The sequence below is a fragment of the Struthio camelus genome, chromosome 5 (genome assembly GCF_040807025.1).
Source record: "Struthio camelus isolate bStrCam1 chromosome 5, bStrCam1.hap1, whole genome shotgun sequence".
NCBI classification, from domain to species: Eukaryota; Metazoa; Chordata; class Aves; order Struthioniformes; family Struthionidae; genus Struthio; species Struthio camelus.
In genome coordinates this window covers 67,238,702-67,255,011 of record NC_090946.1, presented here as the reverse complement: position 1 = coordinate 67,255,011, position 16,310 = coordinate 67,238,702, and the positions used below count along the sequence as shown (strand labels likewise).

Sequence of the window (16,310 nt, the reverse complement as noted above, 5' to 3'; positions counted from 1 at the left end):
TTTCGATCCACAGCCTTACTGATTATGCATTTGGTAGCATGCATGTTAGGAGTAAAAATACAGGATGACAGGGTTAATGTTACATTATCTGGCACTGATGAAACTTTTTTTTACTGTTCATTTCTAAATCTAAATCAGCTGATTACCAGCATAAGGAGAGATAGGACTAAATAGGACCAAAAGTTTTCAGTTAGTGAGGACATGTTTGCTGGACAGTTCTAGAGCTGTATTGACCAGAAACTCGTTAACAAGAGCCCTTGAATGAAGGGTTGGGAGTTAGCTGCACAGAGCCTTCAGTTGTAGCTTTACTGGCATTTCAGCTATTTCCTTAATAAATTACCTTCCATGAAAGCTTTTGCATCATCCTATAATAGCATTAACAAATAAAACAAAAAGTACCTTTCAAAATTGTTACATCAAAACTGTTAAATATTTAACTGTTGAAGTATTAAGTATTTTAATGTAAACATAAATGGTAGTGAGCAGAGTCTCTTCTACTGCTGTTTTAAAATTCTGGAATAATCAATCATGTGAAAGTTTTATTTCATATAATGTGATGTCTTGAATCAGATGCTAAGGATTTGACTGTCTTCCTCTAATAAAATGTATCACCCTGAGAATTAAATGATTGAATAGTTGTTTAATCGAGGAATATAAGGAAGGCTAAATAACTTGCACAGGTCAAGTAAAATTCATTTGAATACTCGGATACAAATTTCAAGACTTAAACATGAAAAGTGTGTTTAAACTGAGAAATGAAGATCAGAAGTTGGTAGTTCAAAAGGAAAAGGAAGATTGTGTGTGTTTTTTTTCCTTTCCTTTAAAATATTTAAAATAATTTGAGAAGGTATCAAAATGACATCTGGTTTATGACTTAATTTAAATAAGATTTGCTGTACAGAACTGTTCTGATGTTTTCTGCTGCCAAAATTCAGGTCAATTTACCCATAACAGCAATCATTTCTCATTCCAAATCTAGTCTGAATTTTGATTATTAATGCTGTAATTAATGACACTTGGACAGACACTTAGTCTGAACTTGTTACTCTGAACTTGGCAATAATTTTGCTTTACAAAGAGAATTTAATCTATCAGATTTCTTTAATTAAAATTGTCACATGTTATATGCCTGACTTTAAAAAACAAACAAACAAAAAAAAAAATTCTATACCTTTGCTGTGGATTGGTTGTAGTGTATTAAGAAAGCTGATAAGTAACCCTTTTGAGAACTAGAGGAAATATATAATGGGACAAGATCACATAAATTGGCTTGGTTCTTTGTCTTTTTAACCAATATTTTTATATGAATGTGTGTCCAGAGGTTTATCGGAATATTTTTCTTGAAGGTCAGCAACTGTAATTTGTATCGCCTTGGGAAAAAGAAAGGACTGCCTAGCCGTATGGTGGTATCAATTTTTGATCCTCCTGTCAATTGGCTTCCTCCTGGTTACGTAGTAAACCAGGACAAGAGCAACACTGATAAATGGGAGAAAGATGAAATGGTAAGATTTTGTTTAGCTATGATGAAGAATAATTGTCTCCATATATCAGTATATTCCAATGAGTGTGATCTGTATTCTCTTTCCTCTACCTTCCCCTGGCCAAATATTTTATTTTATTTTCAATTGAAAAAAATAATTCTACGTCTTTGTTTCCTTTCTGTGTAAAACTTCACCATAACTTATAGAAAATGAGAGGAAACCTGATCCTGAATATAACCCAAAGTAAGGAAACTTGCTGAATATCATGCAGTAATTAATGTATATATATTAATAGAAGAGCAGAGAGGAAGCCTTTTTGCTTCTTGTTCTTACCAGATGAACTCATAAAGGCATGTTCTGAAATTTCTCCCAAAGTTTAAACTGAATAGTGTTTTTGGTGTAATGTGTGTTTACAGAAGACCCTTTCTGTCTGTCTGCCTTTCAATAAATAGTGAATTCACCTTTGCAGAATATATAAACAGGAGTTGATATTCTCAAAGTGCTGTGGCAGAATTATAACTGCCTTGAGAAGATTCTCAGTCAGCTCTCAGCTACAGCATGGGAATGGTTGAGAGCTACTCCTCAGCAAAAATAAAATGCGGACCTAGACTCCATCATTGTCTGTCAGTGAAAGCTTCAGAATGACTGATCTCAGTGAGCAGCTATCCAAATTATTTACTGTTTATACTTATTGTATGCTAAGAGTTAAAGTGAATGTTTAAGAAATATCATTGATCGCAGCAGTCAATAACTCATTCTTTAAGCTTTTGGGAATGGTTTGGCATTTTCTGTTTGTGGGGTGTTTTCATGCAATTCTGAAGACCGTACTCAGCTTGTGGAACCACCAGAGGGCACATGAGAGGCCTGTTAGATGTACTGTGCAAATAAATGTTTACTGCAGAATAAAATGCCCTGATTATTATAGTTCTCTATTGTGCCAAGATTTCATTTCAAAAAGACTTACTGTTATACCTTTCTAAAAATAAAATAGCACATTTGGGACAAGAGGTAGTCTTTGCTTTTAAAAAGCTTTCAGTTCTCCATAACTCTTGAATGTCCTGTTCCTCTTTGCTAGCTACAGTTTATTTGTAAATAAAATACACAGTTACAGTCCAAAATACAGACAATGATTTAGCTAAGATGTGTTTTTTGTACCAACGGGCAATCCAGATGTTTTGCAGTCTCAGATATAAATTTCATTCTTGGCCCTCTGGGAGATGGTCTGTAGTTGGGGCTAGAAACCTCATAACTCTTTAAATTGTTACTAAAACATCCTAGAGATGTTGGTACATTTGGCATTATTAAGCATTAGAAGCTTCCCTGTAATAAACCAGTTTTTTGATTTTTATCAAATAGCTAATTTCAAAGAAGCATGAAAGAAACATTTAAATACATTTAGCTTGAAATGCAAGTGGCCGTAAGTTATTTAAAATCAAGCAGATGTTTCGTAAGAAAAGCTTTTCTGTTCTGCGATTAATTTTTGATTATTTCTGAACTGCTGTGAAATGATTCAAAGAAACAAACTAGCTGCTTTACTTCAGTACATTCTTATTATTTAGTTTTTGATTTTTTGTTTTTTTAATGTAAGAAATGAAATGCAGGTGGTGTTAAGGTAGTTCACTTAGCTATCCTGTTAATTAAAATTAATTTTAGTTAGGAAAGTTGTGAATGAAATCGTAGTGAAAAAGTAATTTATCAGTTTATTTTTAAATTTTTGCAAAAACGGACACTGAAGCTGCAATTTGTTTTTAATCTTCCATGTGGACATCGCTCATTCAGGTACTATATTTTCATTTTAGTGACAGATGTAACAGTGATGCAAAATGATACGCAAAAATCAATGCTAGCTTTAGCTGGGACTAGATAAATTAGCCTGCCTTGATCATCATGCTGCTACCAATATCCAAAATAATTACTTTAGATCACATTTTGCTATCTGTTACTGAACAGTTAAAGTTTGGCTGCTTTTTATGTGTCCGTTGGATTATTTTTGTGTGTCAGTTGGATAAATAATAAGCAACAGAAAATCTTTTGGCAAGATGTGCCTGAACTATGGCTTTCTACAGCCACCCTTTTTTCTCTCACTACTAAACCTGCTCCATCATGATGAGGTGCTCCATCATGATGAGGAAGGTTGTGATCTGTTTGACCTTTGGACAGTTTTGAGCACTGCTTAGTCTGCCTTACTGCTGCCACACACGCACAGCTCTAAAGGGCTGTGCATTTGGCCCAAAGGGAGAGGTCCCCAGCATTAGCATCTGGTTCACAGATTCTCAGGATTAGATAGCTGAGACCTACAGTTTGACATGTATGGATTGAGGGCAGAAATAGGCTATTTCACTTGATTCAAAATGGTATTGGCTTTCAGGACCCAATCCAGAAAAGCACTTTGAATCTGATCTTGCTCCTTTCAAATTCAGTGGCAGAATTCCCATTGATATCAGTGATGCAGGGTTGAGCCTGTGAGTCCTCCTTCTGATGTAAGGAGGACTACTTGTGCATTTAGTTAATATGTCTAAGTGCTTTCCTGGATTGTGGCCATAGCAAATTGTACAGTATTGTATAGCTTGGGCATCACTGCTCAGTGTATAACATACTTCAGTTCGTATCATTTTGGCCGAGATGAGCAGGGAAGAGATATGAGACATTATTACTTTGCTGTTGTAGATAGGTACAAAGTAGAAAATTAGGGACAACTTTCAGTTTTCTGTTAATTAGGTGAGGCTAAACTGAAGTTTAAATTGTATTTCAGTATCACTGAAATAAAACAAATATGTACTCATTTAGTAGATGGGGTTAATACTAGTTACCTTTGCATTGCATTATTATCCTACTTCATGACTTAATGTATACGTTAATACTTATGAAAATAAGCAACATCCCAATCATACTGAAGTGAGCGGTAGCTTCTGTTCTTCCATTCTTAAACCTGCTCTCTTCAAATCCTGGCAGTATTATAAAATAGGTGACAAATTGGAGAGATTTCATCACTGTTAAAATTAAGAGTCATTAACTTGTATTGTGGTTCTAATGTTGAACCAAAAATTGGTCTACGTCTGATTTCTTCAAATACCTAAATCACTTACTGAATCCCTAACACATGCTATTGAGACTGTCAGCCACACAAACATTAAATTCTTGCCAACTAACCAGTATTAGACTCTTGTTTTTTATTTGTAATATAAAGATTTCCTACACTAATTCTCTAAATTTATTTTCTATTAGTTTGCCAAGTAGGCTACAAACTATTTGTAACTTACTGTACTTGGCAATGTAGAAAAATATATTTTGCTACTTTGAGTGATGATTATAGAAGCACTAGGGTAAAAGAAGTTCTTGCAGTTGTTTCACTGAATGCATTTTCCAGTTGTATATCCAAAAACTGAGATTATGGTGACTGTTGCTATAGTAAACCCTTGCAAACACTTTATAATGGAAGAATATGGAAAGAATTTTTTTAAATTACCTTGATTAAACATTTGTAATAGCATTACTTTAGCAGCTAGAGAGAAAAATGCACCCAAACCTGTTTCTTTGTACATCTCCGAATTTGTTAATTTAGGGGTTTTTTTGACTTGATTTACCTTGGTGTGCAAGTATATATTATTTAATGGTTTTTAAAGGAATTACTTGCATCAGGTGCAAGTTTAAGCATGAGTCTGTGTTCCTATGAAATGTAGCATGTGTTGCACGTAAAATGTATATTACTTGCTATAGGTTAATAGTAAAGATTTTGTACTCCACGACAATTATTTTAGTCTTAGAATGCTGATTAGACACTGTAATTAGGAACTTTAATAACAATTTTTAAAGTGTTGAGGCTTGTTATTAGCAGATACTACCCACATCCTACTCTTATGACATTTCCTGAATAAAAGGTTACAATTTTCCTCTTTGGGACTGCATTTTGTGTGTGTGTTTGTGTTCTTTTATAGACAAAGGAGAGTTTGGCTAATGGTAAACTTGAAGATTATGATGAGGAGGAGGAGGATGAAGATCTAATGTGGAGGTTACCCAAGGAAGAAGCAGACTTTGAAGATGACTTTTTGGAGTATGATCAGGAACATATCAAATTCATTGATAATATGTTAATGGGATCAGGGGCTTTTGTGAAGAAAATTTCTCTCTCGCCCTTTTCAACCACTGATTCGAACTATGAATGGAAAGCACCCAAAAAGTCGTCCCTGGGTAATGTTCAGTTTTCATCGGATTTCGATGATTTTGACTATAGCTCTTGGGATGCTATGTGCTATCTGGATCCTAGCAAGGCTGTGGAAGAGGATGATTTTGTAGTGGGCTTCTGGAATCCGTCAGAAGAAAACTGTGGTGTTGATGCAGGAAAACAGTCTATCTCATATGACTTGCATACAGAGCAGTGTATTGCTGACAAAAGCATTGCAGACTGTGTGGAAGCCTTGTTGGGCTGTTATCTGACCAGCTGTGGTGAAAGAGCTGCTCAGCTTTTCCTGTGTTCGTTGGGGCTGAAGGTGCTCCCAGTAATTAAAAGGACTGATTGGGAAAGCACTTTGTGTGCTACCAGAGAGAACTGTAACAGTCAGCAGAAAAATCTTTCACCAAACTCTTTTTCTGCTTCTGTGGTTAATTCAGAGCCTTCTTTGTACAAAGACCTGGAGTATGGCTCTTTGAAGATTCCACCGAGGTGTATGTTTGATCACCCAGATGCTGAAAAAACTCTGAATCACCTTATTTCTGGCTTCGAAAACTTTGAGAAGAAAATAAACTACAGTTTTAAGAACAAGGCTTATCTTCTTCAGGCATTTACTCATGCCTCTTACCATTACAATACCATAACTGGTAAGTTGTCTTAAAGAAACTATTTTTCCTATATTATAAATATAAGAGAGGCAGTATATGTTATGTTCCCATACATAGTCCTTTTATGATATGTCTTATTATTTTAACAAAATAAAAAGTCAATGGGCTCTGAATGCAGAAAGAACCTTAGAAAAGAATATCTTGTTACTGATTTAGAGGGGGATACTTGTTGAAGCTGTATCTTGATATATGAATGATTCATATTTTGTCTTGGTACAGATATAGGACTTACTGAAGCTTAATCAAGCTTCAGGAAAGAGAACTTTTCATCTCTGACCCTCTGTCACTAGTTGTATACAACTGATGTTAGAGCCCCATTTAGCTGACATTAGAGTTGCATAACTTGCATACTTAATTACAGTGTATTTCTAGAAGTGTAGCTATCACTGTTTGCAAATATATTTAGTAAATTTTTCCCATAATTTAATCCCAAAACTATTACTCTTTGACTGTACTTCTGAACAGTAAAATTTGACCATATAACATTTATTAGCCAAATAGTCTATATGATAGCGAAATCTAGAGACTTTAGTTTGGAGTTGTGAATTGGAGGTTTAAGTCCAAGTGTATTATAGTGTAAACTGTTTCAACTCTGACTTTAAATATTTACTAAGTCAGACTAAATATTAATTTCAGGTTAACTACTTAATGCTTCTATACATGATCTCACAAAAGATTTTACAGAAATACACGTCTCTAGGTTAGCAAATGTCTTCAATTACATTTGCTTATGTTATTTAAATTAATAATTTAGTATTCACTCTTTCTTAAACTTTAAATATTTTCCTACAATAATATGCAATTAAAAACAAACCAAGGTAAAATTCCAACCCTACTTGAAGTGAACGGCAAATTCCTGTGCAGTCAGCAGTCTGAATCTTTCCTCATACTGAATTGGTTCCTTATTCCAAGAAGTAAGAAATCTCTCCTTTAATTAAAGAAATAAGTCATTCTGAAATCTTAATACACTAAGAAACAGTTCTGACAAAACACTGAAACTGTTCTTTTCATTTTTCATTCTAGATAGCATTACCTACTTATGTATTTACTTTTTATAAATATTTCACAAAAGATACAGAAAGTAGGCAATGCCTTTTGTATATAGATTAACAAATGGAAACAGTGACACATAATATCTAGAAAAAATGATGCTGTTAGCAGAAACTCTTGATTCCAGGTCCTTTTCTGCTTAACAAGGAAGACAACTTTGAGTTGCTGTTATAGGTGGCTTTTTTACGAGGAGTAGTAGCTGAGATCTAGCAGTGACTTAGGTTCAGCCGCTATCAAAGCGGCTTCCTTCTAGTCATTTCACTATGCCATGTTACTTTCGTGGTAATTTTGTCTTCCTTCCTCTCCTCCCACCTATCCCTGTTTGCTTTCAAGAGGTTTTGGGGTTTTCTTTTTAGTTTTATTTATATTCTAAAAATAGACCACCATAACTCTCTAACCCCTATCAATTATCCAAACAGCAAAGGCTTCCCAAATTCAGTTTTCATTTTAAAAGAATCCATTCTGAATGGGAATCTTTGTTCAGCACACTTCAAGGCGTCTGAATGTGTGGCAAATTGGATCAAAGAATCTCAGGTTGTATCTTCCTTTTAATATGTTGATGTCTTTATTCATTTTTGGAGGTTTGATTATCATCTGTTTCAGATCAGCCTGGTGGTAGAATCTCTTGATTTTACTTATACATTTTTTTTTTCCCATCTCAGGACAATTTACAGACTTTGAGCACAAATGTTAATTCATTATGAACATTTTTTTTTCCCTAGCCTGACATAAATTAATGCGTAGTTCAAAAGCGGCTTTATTATTAGCTACAAATCTGGGGAGGAGGGTGTTTTAATCCACTAGAAATTTTTCTAAACATAAACTCATAAAGATACCTGTATTAAAAACACACATTATCTTTTTTGACTGTTGGTAAGTTTCTGGTATTTACATGGCAATGTACGAAACTTCCTATCCAGAAAGGCCTAGAAGGAATGCATGCATTAAACTTACTTGTGTTGTTGTATGTTCTTTTATTTCCCATGCTGTAAGATTGTTACCAGCGCTTAGAATTCCTGGGAGATGCAATTTTGGACTACCTCATAACCAAGCACCTTTATGAAGACCCACGGCAACACTCTCCAGGAGTTCTTACTGACCTACGTTCCGCTCTAGTCAATAACACCATTTTTGCATCACTAGCTGTAAAGTATGACTACCACAAGTACTTCAAAGCTGTCTCTCCTGAACTGTTTCATGTTATTGATGACTTTGTACAGTTTCAAATGGAAAAGAATGAAATGCAAGGAATGGATTCTGAGGTTAGTGGTGGTAGAAAAAATGTGTTCAGTATCTGATTTAAAGCATGCCATTGGATCATTGAATTTCGGAGCATGATGCGCATTTTTGTAACGCTTTAGCCTTATGCACGTCGCAGCCAAAGAAGCAGGTGGCTCCCGATAATAAAACATTCAATATGCGGAATAAAATACAATCTTTGGAATGTTTAAAGTGAATAAAAACACTAAAAGTAATTAAATTGAAACCAGGTTTACCCTCCAGGTTTTTTCTGTGACACTTGATTTCAGTCAGTGTTTTACCTTAGTGTTTTTTTTTTTTAATCCCATGTTTTTCTTAATTTTCTTCACTAATTGACTAAAAACCTTACTATACCATGAAAATAATTGTAGCAAAGAGGTGCTAGGTCACGTAAAAGTGACTTGGGATAGGACATCAGTGCAACACCATGAACAACACTATCTTGGCGCAAAGCAGGGCTTATTTGATGTAGCGCACTGTGACAGAGTTCTGTGCTGATTTTATTCTGGATGATTTCTGCTGGAGCACACATCATCACACTATAATCCAGTGCTTGTTTGACATGCTCCTAAAGACTTTATTTCTGTTAGCCAGGGAAATATTATAAGCATCTTTCAAATAAACCACTTGAAAAATAATTTAACTGAACACTTGGAAATAGAGATCATTTCTGTGCTATGCAGGAAAGCTCATGATAATGAGCATATATTTGCTGGAGAATGGACTAAATCCAACTCATTTAAATGAGCTGCTCAGAAGATGAAAGCAAGGGCCTTCTGGGTCAAATTTGAACTAGGACTAGATGGACTCAGTTATCTTTTTTAATGTTATATAGCAGATTTGTCATCTTAAAAACTAATTTAATCTCTAAAAAAATAATCTATCTGAGAATACTCTAGCATAAAATAAACATGTTATCTTTAATAATTTCCTCTCTCTGATACGCAGCTTAAAATCTTGGGAATCAGAAGACTTCAGTGTGTGTATATGTGTTCACAACCCTTGCATCTGTCAAGGAGTGAAATTCGTATGTTTTCTGGGAAGGTTCAGAAAACAATGACTAACAAATATCATTGAAATTTAGATAGTATAAATTATTTTACATCGGAGAATCAAAGTGTGTTATCCTTATAATATTCTTCATGCTATAAGTAAAAAGTCTAGAAACTCATTTTAAGAGCTCATAGCAGTGATTTCTTGGCTTTGTTCAATTTCTGTTGTTATGCACAAAGATTGCCTCAAAACTTCCACAAAAGTTGCAACCAAATTGTAAGGTAGCTGTTTCAAATAAAATTCTTGTTTCACTCTCTCTATGCCTGCTCCTTATCTTGGTCTGGCACTGACTTACTGAAACCCTTATTTCATCACAGTTAATGCAGGAGTCTTTGTTTCAGCAGTTCATGCCAGCTAGACTGTTCTCCATGTGTGTCTCCGCGTCATCTGCTTTTCTTTTTTCAAATCTTACTCCTGAAACATCTGTTGTCCCTTGCTGTATAGCTCTTAATTTCTCTCTCCCTCTGTCATTTAAGTACTGTATAACTCTAAAGTGCCCGAATATGCACTTAGAATGAAACATACCATTCAAAATGTAGTTGAATTTGTTTCTTACCATCAGAATTCCTGTTTGGAGGGCATATAAACTAAGTGACTCCTTGTTTGATTTATTTTAGGTAGAAATACTGGGTGGGACTAGTTCATAAAGTATTGTGGTGACTATTAAAAAAAATGAAGACTTAGCATAGGCTTTTATACCCTGAACTGGATTTCACCCAATTGGAGTGAGAGCCTGGCCACTGAGGGAAGAGAAGATAGACAGACGCTTGTTTCTGTTTAGATGGAAGAGAGTAATGGTCAGACACTTTTTGTTTTCACATTGCTTTGTTTGCCCTTAGGTGGAAGTATATTATATGTATTTGAAATATGTTTTAGTAATGGAGTTGATTAATGCAAGACCTCTTGGCATGCACTGAAAGTTTATATGGGGAATAGACTATTATCTTAATTTAACAGTATAGAAGAGAACACTGCCTGCTTACATTAAAAGTACCTAGGAGTGCCTATAGTATACCATATTAACTTAGTCTGACGTTGCTGTTATCAGTTACTCATGGCTTATTTTACTAATACTTGTTCTGTACTTATCTTCTAGGGTAGAGGAGGTATGGGAAGGGTACATCCTGTTTTCTTCCAAAGCTTCCTTCTAGGAGTTAGTTAAAATATGAACTCTTTTTTTTTTTTTCTCCCTATTATGAATGGCTTTCTAATATTAACCGGTAGAGCCGAGTCTGTTTCTGATTGGGAAAAACAGACCTGTGGTGAAATCCTACAGAATTATTGCAGGAGGAATTCACAAAGCATATAAGGTCCCTGTATACAATGGTGTTTGGGGAATTTTTTTACATGTGAAAAATGATATATCCAACAACTTGATTTCATTGGGGAATAAAAGAATGATTTCACTTTGGAAAGTTGTCAATGAAAAACTTAAAGGAGGCAGCACAGGATAGGGTGTAAGAGAACTTACATTTCTGAAGATCTTTGTTTTATTTTAAAAGGAGCAAATGTCTCTCTCTTCTCCTCTCCTTCTCTTCCCCCCCGCCCCCCCCCCCCCCGGCTTTTTGTAATTGCAAACAGCTCAGAAGATCTGAAGAAGATGAAGAAAAAGAAGAAGACATTGAAGTACCAAAGGCCATGGGGGATATATTTGAGTCCCTTGCTGGTGCCATTTATATGGATAGCGGAATGTCTTTGGAAATGGTTTGGCAAGTGTACTATCCAATGATGAGGCCTCTAATAGGTATTGTCAGTTTTCAGAAAAAAAATAGTAATTAAGTATCATGTACTACGAAGAGAACAAAAATCAATTTTATTTTTTTAATAGAAAAATTTTCTGCGAATGTGCCCCGTTCCCCAGTGCGAGAGCTGCTGGAGATGGAGCCAGAGACAGCCAAATTTAGGTAAGAATAATTTTTTTTTTTTTGGTACACGCTGCTATAAAACATTTTTAAGCTATGTTTCATAAAACGGTGAGGATTTTTAAAGGTCACGAGTGACTTCTAATTTCTTCTTCACTAAGCACTTAGGGTGTTCTTTATATACACTGTTTTTTTCCCCCCAATTGTAACTTTCTGAGAAAAGTAATGACTTCTATTTAACTATACTGCTCTAACTTCAGTAGAAAAGAGAATGTAGGTCTCTTATTTCGCGTTAACTTGCCCAGGCAGTAAGTAATTTTTGTGTGTGTTTTTGCAGTCCTGCAGAAAGAACTTACGATGGAAAGGTCAGAGTAACAGTGGAAGTTGTAGGAAAGGGAAAATTTAAAGGTGTTGGCAGAAGCTACAGGATTGCCAAATCTGCAGCTGCAAGAAGAGCACTACGAAGCCTCAAAGCGAATCAACCTCAGGTCCCAAACAGCTGAGACTCCTCTTAGAAATAAATAAAATGGGGGGAAAAAGCAGACAAATAAAGCAAATTTTTAAATAAGTTGATGTTGAGAGGAACAAATTGAAGACAATTTAAAGTTTGTTTGATAACAGAATAGATAACAAAACATTTAATGTGTATAAAATTTTGGAACTAATTGTAGTTATAGTTTTTTGCGCAAACACAATCTTGTCTTCTTTCCTCACTTCTGCTTTGTTTAATCACAAGAGTGCTTTAATGATAACATTTAGCAAGTGTTCAGAATAATTGTTGTCAGGTCTTTTCATTTTACTTTACTGTCAGTACAGCTTTGCTTAGTGTTAGAAGGCCAGGGAGCTTATGCCTAATGCAGTTGCTAGATTTATATATAGTAATCTTGAAATTCTTCAATCTGTGCACTAGTGCCAGTCATAAAGCAGTTGGTAAACTGTACTGGATGATTGGGTATAAGAAAGAATAAGTGTGCCAGTATTGTCTTTTTTTTTTTTTTTCTCTCTCTCTGTCTCCATGTCATCTTTTTACATTAAGATGATATTCCCAATCATTGTTGCACTTATTTGTTAGGGACAGATTTTAATTGAAATGGCTGGCATGCTGGTGAATGAAATTTCAATTTCCTTATGCCACATAGTCTTGCATTTAAAAAAAAAAAAAAAAAAAAAGGTTCTTGCCTTAAAAATAAATAAACCCTCATTAATAATCTTTAATTTCTGATCTTGTTTGGAATGAACTATTTTACATTCCCTTCATTTTGTTACTCGTTTTACAATGATACAGCTCTATATTTACAGTACAACTCATTACCATAGCTGTGACTTATTACAGGATTATAATAGAAGTTATTCATATATATGTAATTAGATTATTTTTAACAATTCAGAGGAGGTGGTTAGTCTACAGATTTTTTTTGTTTTTTATACCATAAACAATATATGGTCTTTTGGCTAAAATTCCAATTTTACACAAACCTGCAAGCTAGATAGTTCCAATACTGGAAACATTAATGAATAATTGCACAGTACAAACTGTCACTAACAAACTAACCGTAGACATATCACACCTAAAATATGCTGCAGATTTTATAGTCAGTTGGTTATGTATTTAACAAATGGAGCACCTTTAGACCTAGAGATATTTCCACGTAAATTTCTTACTGTACTTTTCAGAGTTGCATGCATATTTCACCTACCAAAGCTGTGCTGTTAAATGCCATGGAAGTTGATGTTTGAGATAAAACTGCCGTACTTTTGATACATCTGTGATTTAGGTCCTTAATTTAGAGAAACTAGCTCATTGGTGTTTTGGTCTACTTGGGGGTGGGGGGAAATCATACTTTTATGTTTTAGGCTTTGCCTATACTTCTTTAATTAGATTTTTGTAGGCACTCTTCACTTAAATACCTCAGTTCTTTTTTTTTCTTTTTCTCTTTCTTTCTTTTGTTGCATGCATTGTTTTTTTTTTCCTGTTTTGGTGCTATGTTTATATATTATGCTTGAAATTTTAATTTTTTTGCACTGTAACTATAATACCTCTTAATTTACCTTTTTAAAAAGCTGTGGGTCTCGTATTCCCACCAATATCAATAGAGGTTTGCTGCAATTTTGCCCTGTTTAATTATGCTTGAAGTTTGAGAAAGCAGAGCAAGGTGTTTAAATGTTTTCCAGTACAATAGTTTGAACTTGATGCTGTGTCTTATGTATTAAATTACAAGTAAATACTGTATTTCCTGCTTTTAAAACCCTATTCCTTTCCTCACAAATGCACACTAAAACAAAACAAACTGTCAGCTCTAGCTTTCTTAAAAAACAAAAAAAAAAAAAAGAAAAATGCCTTAGTGGCAAGGGGTAGGCATTAAGCTTTTCTGAAATACAATTTTCAAAAGTTTATATATATTCTATTTTAATTACTTTTTGTTTTACAAATTGAGCAGTTTTTGTATTTGGAAACAGCATTATTATAGTAGTGAAAGCAAGAATTCTAATGCTAGCTGGTAAACAAATTCTAGCATTTCTTTGGTACTCAGTCATGAAAAAGATATGAGGAAAGGACAAGTGTTTATATGTACAAAACAAGTGTAAATGAAATAGTAAAAACATGCAGACTAAATTTTCAAAGATGAATTGCTTTGCTGGCTATTTAAAAATTGCTGATTTATGTTATAGCTATTTCTTCATCATAGGAGTGAAATTTCTTAGGGAAAATTCATGATCGTTAATGTTAACAATTCTGTATTTCCGGCCAGAGATCAATTAGCAGATAAAATCAGACCAAGTCTTAAATAGTTTTAACTACATTATGAACAACTGTAAAATTTAAAACTTAGTCCTTTAACGCCTAAAATTTCTTACTGATTGTTAGAAGGCTATAGATTCTCAGGGGTTTCAGATAATGGTTAGGAGTAAAGTGCTGCAGAGTTTTGATGCAATGAAAACTAACTGAATTTGTTCTGTATTTCAGAATCGTTTAATGATCACTTCATTACTAGATAAAGCCTATGAATTGGAAATTTGAAATGTGTAGTGGCTGACTATAAAGTAGTTTCTGCTGCTGATGTATTTTAAAATGTGTTTTAAATGCCGCATTTTTTTCCAGTGTGACCTCATTGAAATACTTTGTATCCTTTGAGATAAAAAAAGACATATGAATTTCCATGTCGTACATCTGTGTGTTTTACCCTTCAGTTGATATGATTTTGATATTGAACAATGTATGCTATTAAAGACCTAAATCTGATCATTTGAAGGTTGGGATAGAAATCACTTGACATGCTATAAGCACAAGTGGAAGCGGACTGTTGCAACCCATCTTCAAAAGCAACCACACAGGCTCCTCATAAATAGTGTGGGGGTTAGTTGGCATGAACCTTGTTTTTTTTGTTTGTTTTTGTTGTTTATCTTCTTAGTCCTATTATACTGTACTTTAAACAGTCCTCCTAACTATGCTGCGTTTTTATTTTTATGGCTTTTTTTGCGCTGTTCTGTTCATGTAGCACAAATAAGCATTGCACTTGGTACCATGCTTTACCTCATTTCAAGGAAAAAAATGCTTAACAGAGAGGAAAAATGTGGTTTGGCCTTGCTGCTGTTTTGATTTACTGAATTTGAAAAAAAGATAATTATAATGCCTGCAATGTGTCATTTACTTGCACAACTTAAATAGGTCATTTGTAATGTCTGTGGCATTTTTACTGTATGTGGAAAAATACAACAAAGATGTGTAACAAAACTCTTGATTGTATTTTAAAACTATTGTTTTTTTATGACATCATTTTTACTGTTATGTGAAGTACTTAAAATTAGAATGACCTCTGACACTCCTGTAATTATCTCTGAACAAACCAACATATTATGCATATAATGTAGTTTTTGCAAGAAGACAGCCTGTAGTAATTTGGTCAACCTCAACTAAGTCTCCACTCGTTCTGAATATTGAGTGCCCAGTAGTGACTTCTGAAGTGTTTGTTCAGCTTGATGCTGCTAAAGTTCGTACAGAAAAAGCCTACTATTTTTTAGTCTCATTACACAATAGTATATTTTAACTGTAGAGTGTAGAACTTAACAAGAATCCAGACCAATTTTGGTGCTGGGGCGGAATAGAATGCCGGCCCAGTGATGAGGTGCCAGATCCTCAGCTAGTGCAAATTGATGTAGTATTATTTTAATCTGTAGAACTGCATTGGTTTTACATATCTGAAGCTCTTGTGCTTATATATATGTATATTTTATATATATATATATATATATATATATGTTGCAGAGTTTGGGTTTTTTCTCCTTATAAGTAAATATAGAACCATCAACTGGAAAATGTGGTTTTTATGTTGCTGCATATGACATAAGTATGTTACATGCTGCATTCATATAGAAAATAGAAAATCTTTGCATCGCAGTGTCAGCAGCACATATAATCTGTGAAAATGACAGATAGCTTTGTGATCTGCTGTGATATTACACTTGCCTCTGACAGTGTTCTGGGTTTGTATGTTTCGGGTGGGGTTCCCTCAAAAGACATTCTCATGGAAATCTCTTATTTATTACATGAGTAAAGTGAGAGGGATTTTGCATTTCGGTACTTAATTACTGACATTGATCCTTTTTAAACTGCTCTAATTTTCAAGAAGTTAAAGTTAAATTTCTTTTCTTTCATATTAGGTTTAAAACTTTGAACACTACAGTTCATCACCATGAAATGTAATCTAAATATCAACTGTAACTCAATCTGAATTAAGTTAGCAAATATCTAGAGGTCATTGTAGTATAC

General features: G+C 34.3%; 1 protein-coding gene across 7 annotated transcripts in view; it reads left to right on the top strand.

Annotated features, from left to right (window-relative positions):
- DICER1 (dicer 1, ribonuclease III) overlaps positions 1-13,850 on the top strand; it is a 67,767-nt gene extending 53,917 nt beyond the window's left edge. For 6 of the 7 annotated variants that reach the window (XM_068946955.1, XM_068946954.1, XM_068946956.1 and 3 more), the window contains exons 24-29: positions 1,347-1,502; positions 5,417-6,296; positions 8,361-8,629; positions 11,262-11,424; positions 11,509-11,584; positions 11,880-13,850. In XM_068946955.1, the coding sequence (XP_068803056.1) occupies positions 1,347-1,502; positions 5,417-6,296; positions 8,361-8,629; positions 11,262-11,424; positions 11,509-11,584; positions 11,880-12,045 (1,710 nt within the window). In that variant the 3' untranslated portion in view covers positions 12,046-13,850. The remainder of the gene's footprint in view (positions 1-1,346; positions 1,503-5,416; positions 6,297-8,360; positions 8,630-11,261; positions 11,425-11,508; positions 11,585-11,879) is intronic. The other variant, XM_068946959.1, reaches the window with a different exon arrangement.
- Positions 13,851-16,310: the final 2,460 nt, after the last annotated feature.